At 48.2% G+C, this 17766-nt stretch overlaps 1 protein-coding gene across 2 annotated transcripts in view; it reads right to left on the reverse strand.

Moving 5' to 3' along the window:
• Positions 1-12658: 12658 nt before the first annotated feature.
• The window catches only part of LOC133351655 (protein Wnt-5b-like), a 34507-nt gene continuing 29399 nt past the window's right edge, over positions 12659-17766 (reverse strand). For both annotated transcript variants that reach the window (XM_061567025.1, XM_061567023.1), the window contains exon 5: positions 12659-17572. In XM_061567025.1, the coding sequence (XP_061423009.1) occupies positions 16988-17572 (585 nt within the window). In that variant the 3' untranslated portion in view covers positions 12659-16987. The remainder of the gene's footprint in view (positions 17573-17766) is intronic.

Genomic DNA, 17766 nt, shown 5'->3' on the forward strand with positions numbered 1-17766 from the left:
TTTGTCAAGGCGCCCAGTTTATATATATGCTCCAAGCTCGTGTGCTGTTTAATTCAGACTCTGTCGCCTCGACGGACCTGGTTTTCACCTGAGGACGGCTGCTTGCGTTGTGGCCGAAACGTCGTGAGAATTATTTTATTATGTTTTGTTTTTATTATTTTATTACTTCCCTTCTACGTGACTTTACCGAAAGAACCAAGAACATGAATCGGTTGCATTGTTACACACTCACAATCGCGACGACATCCATCGGAATGACGACAACCACAACCACCACCACCACGGCTGCCATTCCATCTTCCATCTCGACCATGCTCCATCAACCCTCCTTAGGCCTCAAGTGTCCTGCACAACAAGTCCCGCTTCCCGCATGAGCCCGGTTTAGTTTCTTAATAAAACTGTGGCCTTCAAAGGTAAAAACCATGTATAATTGATGACGTTTCTCGCAATAGCCCTTCTTCATAGCACATTTTCTGTCACATGTACAGGATGCTTAAAAAAATGTAAACACCTCTGAGAATTTGCATCAAAACCACGAAAAATGTGACTCTTCCGGGCTCTGGAGACCATCTGGAGAAGATTCCAGGCCACGCGTTGACAAGTGGGAGGCTCTCTGACTTTTTGAAGCTATCAACATACTTTTGTTATCACGTCACGGTGTATCATTATTATCTGATCTTTTTCAATTAAAACGATAGCCCCATATAAAGTGTTAACAAAACATTTAAGCCCTACCCTGCATGTGTGTTACATCGTATGGGAGGAACCCTGGAGGAATTCAATGCAGAACAGAGAAAGAAAATATTCTTCGGGTATTTCGGTAAAGTCACGTAGATAGAATAAATAATAACAATTAAATAATAAAAATTAAAATAAAGTGAATAAAAAAAAAAATCACGACGTTTCTCACCTGATGACGGACGCTTGTGTTGCGACCGAAACGTCGTGTTCTTTTATGATTATTATTTTTGTCTACGTGACTTTACCGAAAGAACCAGAGAGTATGTCAACCTCTTGCATGTATTACGCTGTCAACAGCGAGGGTGGAGATCATTTTAAACGTGCACTGGTAGATTTGGACCGGTATTGTGTTTTGTAGTCTTCATCAGCATGATTCCAAGAACACAGGATGAGATGTTACTATCCTTTGTGCAAGCACTTCCAAGAGTTCATGAACAATGAGCCTGGTGAAATTTGGGGAGCGCATCGTCAGTAGTGAACCTTTGGTTCCTAGGGTGTTTCGGCCTTTCATACTATACACCCTCCCCAAAGGCGGCCAGCGACAGGGTGATCAATCCTACGCTTGCGTCCCATTCCCAATTAGTCATAGAAGTTGCCTTGTTGTTGATAGCCAACATCACACACAATTACCAAAGTGTGCATGCTATATATGAAACACTCCCCACACGTAAGTGTGCAACAATATTCGTAGTTTCTGTATTGAGATTAAATTAGACGTTCCGCACGGGATTCATTATCGCGTGAATTGCAGTTTGCCTGCAATTACTACAATCAGAGCTTTACAGGCAAGCTTGGAGTAGCGTAGAGAATTACCGGCGTAAGGCACTGCCACTAGATCACAAGCTAAGCTTCTCCATAATAGCAATCCTATACGTATTGTATCGTACCCTAATTGTTCTTTAATCATAGGAACAGGTTAGAAAATGAGATGGGCGCAAGAAGGCGGGGTTGGTGTTAGTTTGGCCACGATTACTCCGGCTGAGATTAAACATTGACGACAATCGGAAGTCTGCACTTAAGATAACGCACGAGCACCCTGAGTAGCATTTGTACATCTCACTGCTAGTGATGGGGGGGGGGCATTGATTAATCATCAGTAGCCATGGTCGGTCCACTGCTGGATGAAGGCCTTCCAAAGCCACCACCACCATGATCAGCAGCCATGGTCAGTCCACTGCTGGATGAAGGCCACCACTACAATCATCAGCATTAGTATTTCTCACAGCACTGGTTTGACAAATACCTGTTGTACACGTGCATATGTTCGATGTAATTGCAGCGGCCTCTAGTGGGCAGCTACCCCCCTCCTCCCCCCCCCCGCCCCCCCAGCTGATAGTCAGAGCTTAATTTTTACGTAATAATTTCAGGGGTAAATTAATATTTTCCAGAGCTCAGGATGAAATGAAGACGCGCCCTTTCGGTAGTGATGTTCTAAAAGAGAAATACGTCTTCGGATGATGATGCTGATGCTGATAATGAAAGTATAGAAAAGTGTTTTCGCCAACCGTGCTAATCGGAGGTGCGGGGGATTATGTTGTTCTGACGATGTGCTGTGTGTCTCTGTGCTTGTTTTAGATATGACTCGCTCTCTCTCTCTCTCGGCGTGAGAACACAAACCGCATGTGCCTTTCTACTGTAGCGACCGCAACGTGTGGGAAGATCTCCCATGGAACGTTAAACGATATAAATGTGATAATATTATTAATGATAATAAATTCCACTTACGTGATATATTAAGAACTCATCTGATCTCACTTCTGTTGGTTTATGGAATGCGTGTGTGGGTCTGTGTTGCTTCGTGGGCAGCGTTAGTGTCGTGGTTAGCGCCCTACGCTACAAACCAGTTGACTCGAGTTCGATTCCCGCTCATGGCCAACACCAGCTTCGGTTATCTGGGCCTCCTCTAGGTCGACTCAGTCTCAAATGAGTAACCTGATTCGGTGTGTAAACATCGCCACTGGGGGAGACAAAAGCGGCCGGGCGTGGTGCTGTCCACCCACCCCCTCGTGAACCGTGCCGACCTTTTAGCTGCTCGCTAACGGCACTTGCCCCAATAGTCTGTCAAGACTATACGGGGGATCTTTGTTCTTTTTATCATGTTGCTGCTTACAACTTGAAACGCGCCGCCGCACTACTGGACGTCTGTGAAAAAGAGCTTCACAGATCATCGGATTCCTCCGGGGAAAAAGTAAACATCCCGACTCGGAGCGTATTTCGCTCGCTCTCGTAGAGAGTGAACGGCTCCGAGGCTCGAGGGATGAACCTCAGACGAGCGGGAAGGCAGCAGCCACACGGCAAAACCGGCGCGGCCAATATAATTACCCGAGCTCTGAGCTCCTCCATGCATTAAGATGTTTACAGCCGATGAGTGTGCACGCATGTGGGGGAAAAGCGGAGCGCAGGGAGAGGACGCATGACTGCGAGGGGACAACTCTCCATTCCCCGACCATCCCATTGATCCGACGGAGATTATTATCGACAATTATTATGAGTATAATCGACCATACCATGAAATCCGATGGAGATTATTCCACCCCGTTGCTGTACCGCCGTCTGCTGGCGAGTCAGGCTACTGCAGCCTCCACGACGCCCATGGCAAGGGGAGGCGAAACACAAAACGCACCCAAGTCGAACGCATTTCGCACCGTGCGTTAGCCAGCCGTGCGCATGGGAGGTGCGTGGGGAAGGACAACAACACTAAAAAACTTAAATCAGTTCCAAATAAATTAGTTTTCGATTTAGATTTAAAAGGTGTGCACACCTGCAGGGGCTCCTGAGTAGATGGCGTGTCGGCGGTAAAGCAGTTGATTATAGACAGAAAATAACATTAGCATCATTTTAACATGTTAGTAGGAGGAGGCTTTAGCGACCAATATCATCCATACTCGAGGTGTTTTGGGTTAAATATATAAATGTGTCGTTAAAACCCGCCACCACCCGACACAGCCAACTAGTAAGGGTTGTCACGTAAACAGAACGTGGCCACCATTGGAACCTCCTTTGCCAGTAGCAAAATATGACAATTGGTTTTTGAAATTGATTGGTTCACACCCGAGACAGCTCTAAGAAAAGCTGTCTCGGGTGTGGACCAATCAATTTCAAGGACAGTGCATACATTATCAGAGTTGTGTTTTTTGCTTGCATTCTGACCGCAGGTATTGTGGTCAATGCAAACATGACTCCTTGTAAAAAAGGTGTCAGTTTTGTTGCCAGATAAAAGGGTAAAAAACCAATTATAAGAACGTGGCCAATTCGTCACTAGTACAGCACACACGTTGTGTGTCGGAGAGCCAAGCCACAACATTTACAATCTGAGCACGACGTTTCGCCAATAATTACAACTAGCTTCATCAGGCGACAGCCAGACATCGTCAATGTTGAACCTCTATGAACATTACCGTCATCCTTAACCGGGAGCGATCCACTGCTGGATGAAGGCGTCCCCGGGCGCAAAGTACCGCAGCATAAAACGGTGAAGGCGCGGCCGCGAAACGTCGTATACTCCACCTGCCGGTGGAAGGGGTCGCCACTGGGGGGGGGGACTCACGTGGTGACTACCCTTCCGTGCAGTTCAGACGTCTCGGAAGAGGGAGTGCTCACACTCGACCCCACCACACACGCGACTTCGTGTAGCTGCCGCCCGCTATATACTGCCGGGTAAAGATACATAGATCACGTGGGGGACGGGGGGGGGGCGATGCGGGGTACAATATAACTTGCCCAATTGTTTCAGCTGCCGCGCCGGGAGGATGGATTGAATCGGAAAATATTATAACGCCCCCCCCCCCCCCGAATTACCACGAGCTAATTAATCCAGGGGTCAGCAACCTGCGGCTCTTTGCCCCCCCCCACCACCCCCTGATGTTTGGCTGCCCCCCCCCCCTTGCGGCTCTTTTGCTGCCCCCCTTGCGAGCAGCATTATTTTAAATAAAACTATAAATATGACGAGGAATGGGCCACTATGGAATGTCGTGGTGACGGGGAAATGTGCAGTCAAACTGAAGAACCAATAGCGGAAAAATAACTCAATAGACGCAGTCTTCATTGAGTTAATTCCATCACCTATGTTGTTTATCGAAGTCAAGATGTGCGTTGTCTGCTGCCGTGTTACCTGCTGTGTCTGTGTCCAGGCAGCTGTGCGTGTGATGCGTCTCTCGAACTATTTTGATCAGTCGAAGACGAAAACAACACAAGGGAAATGCCTTTTCCTCTCCCTCTTTGAAAGGTTGCCGACCCCTGGAGTTGACCCGCAACGCAGATGGCTGCAGGTTGGCCACGGCTCCACTGGACGGCGGTGTTCTGTCGTCTCAACGCGTCCACTCGAGTGGGGGGGGGAGCGGTGGCGCAGTGCTCAGCGCACTCCGCCCGCTCTGAACTCCGCCCGCCCGGGGTTCGAATCCCCGGGGCGACGAACGTCATGCGCCGTATGAATGTTGAACTTCTTTCGCACCGTACGCAGCCCACCGTGATGAATCGGAGGTGCGGGGGAAGGACAACCAGAGTAACATCAGCGGCGAGGTGAGAGCAAGAACTCGCCCTGTGCACCCATCAGTTCACCATAACCCTGTGCACCCATCAGTTCACCAAAAGCCACGCTGACCAGTGCGGTCAAGTATGGTCAAATAAACCCCCCAAAAACCGCACGGCTTGAAGAGACCGCCATCTCGCAGTGGATGGACAAAAGTGCTTCACGTTCACACACAGCTCCTGGCTCTGGCGCTATCACAGCTGCTGGCAATGATACTCGTGATGGATCATGTCACGGATAGCGCTATAGAAGCACCCTGGTTTTTGTGATGAAATTCCACATTCCTATGACGGATGCGACGCACGTTGAACCCTCGCCGCAGCCTTGCGAGTTCGCGCAGTAGCAATTTTATCGACCCGCGGGGACGACGGGTGATGATGATGATGATGTTTGCTGAGTCGGCCCCGGAGAGGAGGCTTGTCCTGAGCACGTGCCGCCCATGCAAGCGGTTCATAGAGCGGTTTGGTTGGTTAATCTTCGTGCGAACCAGTTAAGATCGCGTCCATGGAGACGGGGATGGACAGAGGCCCCGAGGTGACGTTTCAAGGGGCCGTCCATAAATGACGTCACGCGATTTTGGACAATTTTTGACCGCCCACCCCATCGTCACACGGCGTCACAAAAAGTCAGACCCCCCCCCCTCTCAAATATGACGTCACAAAGCTTTGCCCCTCCCCCCTTCCAAACCATATTTCCATTTTGAAAATAAAACATGCTTCAAATCGCTTTAAACTATTGTTATTGTAGTGCGTATTTAATGTGGCGCTGCACTCTTTTATTGTAGGAGAAACCATTTAATTAAAAGTCTATTTAATTAAAAAGAACGTGTTGTCTATATTTATTTAAAGTTGCGCATTTTGATGTGACGTCACATCTCTCACCCCCCCCCCCCCCCTCGTCACACATCGTCACAAATGGTTGACCCCCCCTCCCCTCTAAGTGTGTGACGTCATTTATGTACGGCCCCTAACCGGTGGGAGATGGAGCGATGAAATCGACTCGTGTGCCGGTGCATTGTTGGCGACGGATCCGTTGAGGAGGGGGTGGGAGGGAGGGGGGACTTGGATTGGTCTTCATCGAGCAGTGGATTGACCATGGATGATGATGAGGGTGATGACTAATGGCTTAGTCGATTGAGTATCATGTATACGTTGTGTTTGTGAACACAATTGCGGAGCACAGGGCCCAAAGACCCAACACGTGAAGCAGCCGGCAACAACCGGCACTATCGAAGCCGTCATCGATACGAGTTCGTTTTGTATCACCGCCACCGCCGTCGTCGTCGTAATATAAGAGCTTGGGGAAAGGAAACGGGCGAGAAGATTCCACAGTCCGGCAGTGTCCATCGTGAATCCATTCGTCTCTGGCTCTCAATCCCACTAAGATGCATGTGCGCACCACGAATGAGAGCCATTGCTCGAAACGTCGCCTATTTACGGCCGCATTGCCACTGACGGACGTGGGCATTTGTGCGTGGACAGCCGCACCGCCCAAACGCTATGTACGGCGGTGGCCCAGATGTCTTGTGATCCCCATTTAAATCTATCAAACTTTTGAAAGTAATGTTTACGTAAAACAGAAATTAACATTCATAATATAGGTTTTTTTGGGTCAGATCGCGTTATTTATAAATGTGTCGTAAGCCTCCACCACCCGACACGGCCAAACAGTAAAATATGTGTCACGTTTTTCAAAGGACAAAATAATTCGCTTCTTTAGCCCACCGGTGTGCTGAAGAGAGAATCAACAGCATTTTTAAATTTGAGTACGACGTTTCGCTGATAATTACAATCAGCTTAATCGGGCAAGAATGGTGAAGCTGTCCTGTTGCTTCCGGTCTTAAATAGAGCAGCATTAGGGTGACGTCATCATTTAATTCAATTTAAAATGAATGAACATGCAAAGGGGAAAACACTTGTCAGGGGTCGTTTAATTGGGGGTCAAAAGACATCACGGACCACTCTGTGCGTACATGACAAAATATTATGGCATACTCGTTGGTTCTTTCGGTAAAGTCACGTAGGTATAAAATAAAATGAATTAAATCACGACGTTTCGATTGCAAGACAAGCAATCGTCATCAGGTGGGAAAACCACAGCAAGACATTTGTTTTGCTGATGATGATTGCTTGTGTTGCAATCGAAACGTCGTGATTTAATTCATTTTATTTGTCTACCTACGTGACTTTACCGAAGGAACCAAAGAGTATGGATCCCTGCAGTCACGAAAACTTCAAATCTAGATTATTATGGCAATATTTCACGACTCCGCAGTACTTGGCGACGCGAATTTAGAACACTCTCAGTCTTCTTCATCAGCAGAGTTGGGTGGGGGGGGGCAGTGGACAGACCCCCCTGAAGCTATTTGGGCTGTCACACAAACATATACCCCCCCCCCCCAACACACACCCACAAGAACAAAGATCCCCCGTACAGCCTTTAACAGACTTCTGGGGCAAGTGCTTCTGAGCATAAATGAAGGCGGGCGCAACACCCGCGAGGGGGTTGGTGGGTGGCCAACATCACGCACGGCCGTCTTTGTCTCCCCAAGGCTGATGTTTAACACGCCGCGATTGGCTGAGTCGACCTACGGGAGGCCCACGACCGGTTCGGATATTGACCACTGCGGTATGGGTCTCGAGCGCAGGGCGCGTGGCGCACCGCGCCAATCACCGCGCGACCGCTCCCCACAAACACAGGCAAAGGCAACGATTCCCCCGTATAGCCTTTACCAGACTGTTGGGGCAAGTGCAGTTAGCGCGCAGCGATGAAGGCCGGCAGCGGCACACGAGGGGGTGGGTGGCCAGCACCACGCCCGACCGCCTTTGTCATTCCCAGTGGCGATGTTTTAGCCACCGCATCAGGTACAGTGCAGTCGTCATTTGAGGCTGAATCGACGTAGGGGAGACCCATAGACACACGCGTACTCACACAGAGCCACTTAACCCACCCACCCCCTACGCTCACACGGCGGAATGCTAATTTTTACAACCCCACTTTTACGACTCAGCTGAGCTATTACTCGGGATACTTCCTGTCGTTACCTCCCATTCCATTGTGCCCAAATTAAAGAAAGGAAGAGAGAAGAGAGAGAGGAGGTTGGGGGGAGGGGTGGTGGAGGGGAGTGGTTGTGGGAGAGGCACACACGGGCCGGTTGCGGTCGCGACCAGCCAGTGCCAGGCTTAGTGCACAAAGACAAACAAGCGTTTGGCTTTTACAAGGGGCTTGCTTTGATGAGCCCCCAATTGAGGCAGTCAGACAAGTCAAGTAGCTTTTGTTTTATCAGCTGAGAAGTCTGTTTTTTTTTCTCTCTCTGTTCTCTCGCAAAAAAATGGGTAAAGGCGCAACCCTGCAATTTCTCGCCGGAGTCACCGCTGGTGGAAGAAGGACCTGATGTTTTGATTGGGTCGAGAAGTTTGTGTTTTCCTGCACCATTAGAAACATTTTAAACGGTTAGAGCAAGAGTTAAATTTGCCTCCCTGCGAGTGTTGCTGGCGCTCGAGCAGAGATCGGAAGCCTGCAGCTTCGCAGCCGCATGCGGCTCTTTAAATGACCGATTCGTGAAGTCGTTCACGTGCATTGCGGCTCTTGAAAAATTTTAGTTTGTTTTTACGGAATTCCAAAAAAAATGTCTCTTGGTATTTTGGTTGCCGACCCGTGCACGAGAGAGACCTTCTAGAGGGGACTATACTTTGGCCTAGTCTTCCACGCTGGAAGAAGTGGGACCTACCCCACACTTTGCCCCAACACACGCGATTCGCCGATCGACTAAACTTTGGTGTATCCATTTAGACGTCTGGGTATAAATATCGAACCGGCTACCTCGGGGTTCGCAAGAGACCTGAGAATTACGAAGAACTTTACTGGACATCTGTGGAAAAAAAGCTTCATAGCTCATCGGATTCTTCCAGTATAAATAAACATTCTGATTCTGAACGTATACGTGCATACATACGGGGAGTTGCATTGTAAGTAAATAGACGATATGAGTGAAACACTATCGTCTGCACTCCTTCGACGGAGGAGGATGAAGAACAGCAAAAAACACGAACACTCTATCTGCTTCTTGGTTCTTTCGGTAAAGTCACGTAGAAGGGAAATAATAAAATAATAAAAATAAAACATTATAAAATAATTCTCACGACGTTTCGGCCACAACGCAAGCAGCCGTCCTCAGGTGAAGAACAGGTCTTTCGGGAAGACAGCGTCTGAATGAAACACCGCATGCGCTGTCTTCCCGACAGACCTGTTCTTCACCTGAGGACGGCTGCTTGCGTTGTGGCCGAAACGTTGTGATAATTATTTTATTATGTTTTATTTTTATTATTTTATTATTTCGCTTCTACGTGACTTTACCGAAAGAACCAAGAAGATGAATCCCTGCAGTCACAAAAGCTTTAAATCGAAACTCTCTGCTGCTGTTGAAGCCCTCTCGTCGTGGCTAGGAGACCTTGGACATTGGGCATTTCGCAAGACGAGAATGGCAAGGGAATGGAAGGAACCGGAAAGAAAGGAAGACCTCACAGAAAGTGCCTGGATGACAATATAAAACACTGGTCACCAAAAAAAACATTTTTTTTCTGGCCTGGACTTTTGCAGCTGTTTTAGACTAATTTCAGGGTGCTGATTCCAAATCTGATCTCAGATTTGCTCTATCACATCTCATTTTTATGCTATCGGCATACCCCATTTTCATTGATTTTACCCGAAATTAACTCTGTCACTTATGATTGCAAGTTGTTGCGAGTCAGTGACTGCTTTAGTGTTAAAATATGGTGCTGTATTTTTAGGATGGTGTGTTTATAATATAATTTTATGTAGATATCCACATTTATTAAATATTTTTCTTCTGCAGTTTTTATTGAAAATGCAATATTTGATATCTCAAAAACCTGATGTGATAGACAAAAACTGATGCCAGATTTGGAATCAGCACCCCAAAATTACCTTAAACCCGTTGGAATAGCTTATGCCAGAAAAAGTGTGTTGACCAGTGTAAGAGATTGGTGCCAGAGAGATGTGGCACACTGCTTGAGCATATTGACACACGACAGAGAGGAAAGTGGAAACAAAATGAGGAAATGTGCAGTGGACGCTTACTGCGGGCTATCTGCCCGATGGATCGTGATGGTCATGATGAATGGTCAGAGAATGTGTGGGCAGTGATGTACAAACACAAATGTACAGGTCACTATGAGACCTCCTTTACCAGTGGCAAAATATAGTAGTAGGTTTTTACCCTTTAAACTGGTACAAAACTGACACCTTTATACAAGGCATCATGTTTGCAATATGATGCCTTGTATAAAGGTGTCAGTTTTGTACCAGTTTAAAGGGTAAAAACCTACTACTATATTTTGCCACTGGTAAAGGAGGTCTCATAGTGTAAATGCTTACCCCGAGCTCTCAATACTCTGATAGTGCACTGTTTTTGAGTTGTACGCCTTTTGGCGTCATCTGGTCCAACACCAATGGAGACTAGGCTCTAAGGAAAGCTGTCTCGGGTGTGGACCAATCAACTTCAAGGACAGTGTATATCATTACCATTATCAGAGTTGTTTCTTTTTGTTTGCATTTTGACTGCTTGTGTTGCGGTTATTGCAAACATGATGCCTTGTATAACGGTGTCAGTTTTGTACCAGTTTAAAGTGTAAAACCTACTACTATATGTACAGGTCGTTGAACAGGAACGGGCTGTTGAACAGGAATGGCCATAACCGGGTTGACAAATCACTCGCCACTCATCTTGGACTCTAACTCGGCTGTCAGTGCTCGTAGTCAATTAACCACCAGCTGCACTTGAGGGGTAACATGAGCGGTCACGTGAGACGTGACGTAAGAGGTAACGTGTTAACAGACGCACGGACAATGGTGAAGATTAAGATGGAATAATTAAATAAGTATAACCCGTAAAAACAAAGTTTTTCACTATAAATCCTTTATATGCGTGGCGGCTAGAGTCCTCTCGTCCTCTGGCTTGAGATGGCTGCCACCTATGGGTCAGATGATTGCATTGCACCATTAAGCAATTGGTAATTAAATATAATATTTTTGTCCTAAAAAGTGTAGAATTTTGGAGAAAAAAAATTCACGAACATTAATTGTCACGCACAACAAGTCGGTGTGGAAAATGTCAGCTCGATTGGATCACGGGAAGTGGGTTAAAAAACGACCGAAAGATTTGCACGGTCCTAAGCAAGCAAGCAAGCAGCACGCAAGCACGCAAGCAAGCAAGCAAGCGAACTTAATATAAAGGATTTAAATATCTGCTGCTGCTGCTTAGGCAGTGGTGCACACGCACAATGAACGCTGCTCAAAAGAAGAAACAAATATAAGTGGTGACGTTTCGGGCAACGGACCTTCTTCACAGCACATGGGCCAGTCTACCTCTCTGGCCTATATGTTGTCAAGAAGAGGACCGTTGCCCAAAACGTCGCGTATTGTATGCATTTACTTCTTTTAAAGCCACGGTGTGAATAATGAAAGTGTTGGGTTTTTTAAATCCTTTATATTAAGTTCGCTTGCTTGCTTAGGACCGTGCAAATCTTTCGGTCGTTTTTTAACCCACTTCCCGTGATCCAATCGAGCTGACATTTTCCACACAGACTCGTTGTGCGTGACAATTAATGTTCGTGAATTTTTTTTCCCAAAATTTTACGCTTTTTAGGACAAAAATATTATATTTAATTACCAATTGCTTAATGGTGCAAAGCAATCATCTGACCCATAGGTGGCAGCCATCTCAAGCCAGAGGACGAGAGGACTCTAGCCGCCACGCATATAAAGGATTTATAGTGAAAAACTTTATTTTTACGGGTTATACTTATTCGTTTGATTAGGAAATGTATACATGTATCGATTAAAGCCGCCACCACCCGACACAGCCAACTAACTGTCGCCTAATGAAGCTAGTTGTAATTACTGGCGAAACGTCGTAATCAGATTGTAAATGTTGTGGTTTGGCTCTCCAACACACCGGTGTTGCTGTACTAGTGACGCATTGGCATGTTTCTGCTTACGTGACAACCCTTACTAAATGGCTGTGTTCTGGTGGTAATGGGTTTAACGACACATTGATATATTTACGCGATCTACGTATTAAACTGGGCAATTTTACTTGCATTGTTTTTAAACCCTATATATATTGTACGTATTTTAACACGACGATGATGATCGTGATGCTTATGCTGATACCGCTTCACATGCTGCTGCTGATGTTGATGTTTAATTGTATGATGACATTGCCTACAAAATGTAAGCGAATCATATATTGTTACGAGGTCTAAATTAGTGTTCATCGTTTATACACCAATAGTCACGTTTATAATAATTACAATAATGATGATGATTGTGTCAATGATGAACAAGCAACGCTTAACGATCGCCAGAATTGTTTTAATGGAAAATTTGCGTGTTCATAAAGGCCACCACTTCTTCCGCGGTTTATACATGTGTCATTTACAGATATACAACGACGGACATACACAAGGCATACAGCAATTCAGAGCAGTGACATTGCGGAAATTCGGAATATATTGCTAATTCGCGTACGCAACTCACACTGCTATAAAAAGAAAAAAAGCTACAGTGCCATCATAGAACATTTTTTTGTTTAAATTAAGCAAGATCACGAACACTCGATGCGGTATTTTATCGAATAAGAATACAAATTATAAAAAAACAAAAACTATGGAACGATAACGAAACGTTATTTAAATTAAACAAATTTGAAAGCGTCGTTCAAAACATCAATGGCAGCGATCTCAACCCGGGCGCCTCGCCCTGCGGGGGAGGCGGGGGAGGGGGGTTGAAGGCGACGGCGTGGATACCGTGCAGGATAAATTTTCGAGTGCCCGTTAGGGAGCGTCGGCGACAAAACGACGCGAATTCACGACGTGAAATCAAACGTCCTGCTGACACCGCGTTCACTCGAGGCGTGGGGGCACGTGACATCTCTGTCGTGGCTTTATAGTAACCTCAGCATAGCTTGATCGTTTGTCCTCCGATCGTGTGTTTGTAGTGATTGCTGTTGTGACGCTCTGGCCCGCACCGACTGGAGATCTGTGAAAAGGAGCTTTATAGCTCATCTGATTCCTCCTGTATATATATTTTTAAAAAATCTGATTTGATCTTGGCCTAAGATCAAGACACCCTGACTGCGCACGATCTTGTCAGATCACGTAAATGTCTGAGCCTGGTTATCACTTCAATGGGTGACCACCACCATCACCACCACCATCACCGCCACCATCACCACCACCATCACCACCACCATCACAGGGTGTTGTCGGCGTGGGGCTTCGAGGTGTGGCCAGGCGATGGCAGTGGCGAGAGAGAGAGTGCACCCACGTGTTATATCGTCCAAGCAACTGCACACAATCGGTTGCGCATACATACATACATACACACACGCGAGCGATCTCCGTTGCATGGAACCAAGTTGCCGGGACCCATGGCTCGGGTGTGGACCAGGCGTTTGACACCACCGATGAGAGAGAGACAGAGATCTTGATTTGAAGCTTTCGTGACTGCAGGAATCCATACTCTTTGGTTCTTTCGGTAAAGTCACGTGGGTACAAAGAAAATACATCACGACGTTTCGGGCGCAACACAAGCGTCCGTGTTTCACCCGAAACATCGTGATTCATTGTATTTTATACCGACATGACTTTACCGATAGAACCAAAGAGTATATATATAGAGAGAGAGATGTTGCACAGCTTTCGATGCAACGCAGCAAAAAAAAAACCAAGTCAGACGTCGACTATTGCGACTTGCGAGCGATCCGGCAGAAGGAAGGAGGCGACAGCTCGGTGTCGTGGCCGTGTCCGCGAGGAAGTCTTAGCCTCTCTGAACTTGGCCCCGTCGGCCTCACCGCTCGCTCTCCGCCACGGTTCCCCGCGCGACGTGGCAGCCCTGCAGAGACTCGGGCTTGTCGGTGGAAATTCCACGTTCCTCCATAGTGGGCGGGGGGGGGGGCAGGGTGGAGGAAGCGAGTCCGTCCATTGCACGTGCAGCCTTCTGCCTAATGCATGAATGCATAGGCGGATTGTTTGTGTCTGTTGATTACCTCGGTATATACAGGGTGGCCCAAAAGTCAGGACACATCGGGTTGGTACATTTATTTTAACAAATCGTGTCCTGCTATTGAATGTATTTTAACAAATGGTCAAACTGACTTCCAGTAACATTAATAGCGTGATTCATGCACTCTGTTTTGAAATGAATTTAGCACGCTGTTGTTAAGATTGCAGGTTGTAATCTGTGAACGTTCATCAATGATGTTTTGTGTTGTCTCAATGCATTCAGGGTTCTTCTTGATTCTAATTTTGTAAGCGGCGGATTTCAGGGGATGATGATGCTGCTCGAATGGAAAATTAAAAACTCTCTCCGGCAAGTGTGCGGTGACTGTGATCAACACCCAGAAGTGAACCACGGCGCGCGGAACGCAGACTCGGTGCCTCGATTCACAAATACGAAGGGAGGAGGCATCACCAAAGACAAAGATCCCCCGTATAGCCTTAACAGGCTGTTGGGGCAAGTGCTGTTAGCGAGCACCTATGAAGGCCGGCACGGCACGCGAGGGGGTGGGTGGCCACCACCACGCCCGGCCGCCTTTTTTCTCCCTAGTGCCGATGTTTACACATCGCACCAGGTACTAGTTTGAGGCTGAGTTGACCTAGGGGAGGCCCAGCACCAGCATCACAGCGATGCTGCACCACTCTGTTAGTCTGTGGAGATTGTCACATTGCAGTTCCGTGACAACTGGAGGCAGATTGTGGAGGCCTTCATCCAGCAGTGGATTGACCATGGATTATAATTATGCTAATGATGATGGCTATTATTCGGTGTCTTGCTCGACGCTGTATTCTATAGTCCTAATGATAAACGAGCCAGAAAAATCGATAATTATTTAGATAAAAATCTATCGTAACATGAGCTGCGTTCGTTATGGTAGCACAAAGCGCGCAACTGCGTGAGAAAGCAAGCGAGTTGCATGAGACCGACACTGCTGTTGCTTCGTTATACAGTACAATATATGATTATACATTATAATTATTAATAATAGTGACAAAAAAATGTGTTTTTTTGGTTTTGTGCCGCTTATTAACTTTTTTTTTCGCTTGGTAGTAGGGATTTAAATTTGCTTGGTAAATGTGTGTGTGCGTGCGCATTGTGCTTCTTTCACGCCATACCTAGCCAACCGCACGTACGTAGGATTTGGTCGTTGTGTATAATTTATGTAGAGCGTTGTGGGATGCTGTTGGCATGAATGACGCTGTATAAAATGAAAGTATTATTATTGCATGCGACAAAAGGTTTTCCAACAGCAAAGCAATCTCAGCCTCACTTTGCATGTCAACATGCCATCACCCCCCCCCCCCCCCCCCACATTATTATTTAATCACGGCAGCCACGAGCTCTAAAAGAGCCGATAAATATGGCATTGTTTTTTTTGTGCACATATATTTAAATGTTGGCAGAAGAATGATAAATAAACGGCACTGTGTGTGCCGGTGTCTCCCTTATTGGGAGCTCATCAGTACACCGCTGCCACGTGTGCAAGGAGGACTTCGCGAACGTTCATGAAACTCTCTCCGCGTGTACAATTCGGCACGGCGTTGGTTGAGGGGGGGGCTGCGTGTTGCTGGTGCCGGGGCCCAAAATTTGACCGAATTTTAGAAAAAGATGATCAGCAAAGTTACTGAATTGAATAAAAAAAATTGCAGCGACAGCATCGCCCCCCTCCCTTCCCTTCTGACAGACTCTATCCGTTATGTGGCAAACGCAAGCAGCGTCTTCTTCTCGTGATGATTTTGTTTAGTTTGTTGCCTATGTACGGTGCAAAGGAAGTTCAACAATAGGTGCATACATAGCCCGGCGCTGTAAGAAGAGAGCTGATAGCAAATTTACTAAATAATTCATCGTCATCATCATCGTCATCGCCGTCTGAAAGTGTCCACAAATTATAATTCTGTTCATCTGTCCGTCGTGGGTTCACGATAACGCTCGCAGCGTCGATGCGATATCAACAGAACTTTAGTGTAAAGTTCCGTCGGTATTATTATTTTAACGGCCACATTTATCACGTACAAACACACAGCGAGCAGCAGCAGAAGGGGTCCATTTGTGAACACGCCAACGCACGCCCAGCTTCCCTCCTTCACTGCTAATTAAATACTTCCCGAAGACCGAGAGGAAGAAAACGCACGCACGGACGCACGCAAGACGAGAGGCGATAACCACGATCCATGCGTATGCAAGCCTGTTCTTCTCTTCTCCACGTCAATCTTCATCTCATCAGCGGGAGAGGGGGTTGGGGGGGGGCAAGGTGGGGGGACAGCCCATCCCGCCACCGTTCCCCGACGCCGTCAACAGCAAAGACGAAGATCACCCGAGTAGCCTGAACAGAATGTTGGGGCAAGTGCTGTTAGCGAGCACCTATGAATGCCGGCATGGCACACGTGGGGGTTGGTGGTCAGCGCCACGTGCCGGTCGCCTTTGTCTCCCCGGTGCCGTTATTTTTACACATCGCACCAGGTACTCATTGGAGGCCGAGTCGACCTAGGGGTGGGCCCAGGACCGGTTCAGATAATCATCACCGGTGTTGGTGGCCGTGAGCGGGACTCGAACTCGGCTGGCAGGGGTTCAGTAGCGCGGCGCGCTCACCGCTACGCTGCCGCAAACGCCACCACCAGCACCCCCCCCTCCGCCCAATCACTTGCAGACGTACTGGTCCACAGTGCGCGAGCACTTCCTGCACTTGACGTAGCAGCACCAGTGGAACTTGCACTGGCACCGCTCCACCACGGTCGCCTTGTAGTGGTCGTAGCCCCGGCCGCAACACAGCAGCTCGCAGCCCGACGGCCCCGTGCTCGCGCGCTCGCACAGCCGCCCCGCCGTGCCCAGCGAGCCCGTGCTGCCGTTACGCGCGCAGTAGTCGGGGCTCGCCTCCAGGTACGCCAGATCGTCCTCCGCCAGCGCCGAGGCGGCAGCAGCAGCCGCAGCAGTACCCACGCCCTGCTGGCCGCCTCCTCCTCCACCTCCTGCCCCCGACGGCGGCAGAGGCCCCCCGAGGGGGGAAGGGGGTACCGGCGGGGCCGGCGGGGGCGCTTTGTTGGGTCCGCTCGGCTCGAGGCGGCCGCGCCGCGTGGCGCGCACCGCGACCGCTCGCTCGTAGCGCCGCAGCAGCGAGTCGCCCACCTTGCGGAAGTCGGCGAGCTGGAGCCAGCACGTCTTGAGCGAGCACGAGCCCGACACGCCGTGGCACTTGCACGCCACCTCGGCCGAGTTGAACACGGCCTGGGGGAGACGGAGGGAGAGAGGGTGCGGGGGGTTAGTTGTGTATCAGGCTTGTTCCAGCTGGGCCGGACCTCTCGCTGGCTACCGTAGGCGCACACCAGGCTCAACATCCCTGGTGAGTCGGTACAGTCAGCAGCTGCCAACACACCAGGCTAAACATCCCTGGTGAGTTGGTGCAGTCAGCAGCTGACAAC

The sequence above is a fragment of the Lethenteron reissneri genome, chromosome 38 (assembly GCF_015708825.2).
Source record: "Lethenteron reissneri isolate LAM-NWPU_2019-01 chromosome 38, ASM1570882v1, whole genome shotgun sequence".
Classification (NCBI taxonomy): domain Eukaryota; kingdom Metazoa; phylum Chordata; class Hyperoartia; order Petromyzontiformes; family Petromyzontidae; genus Lethenteron; species Lethenteron reissneri.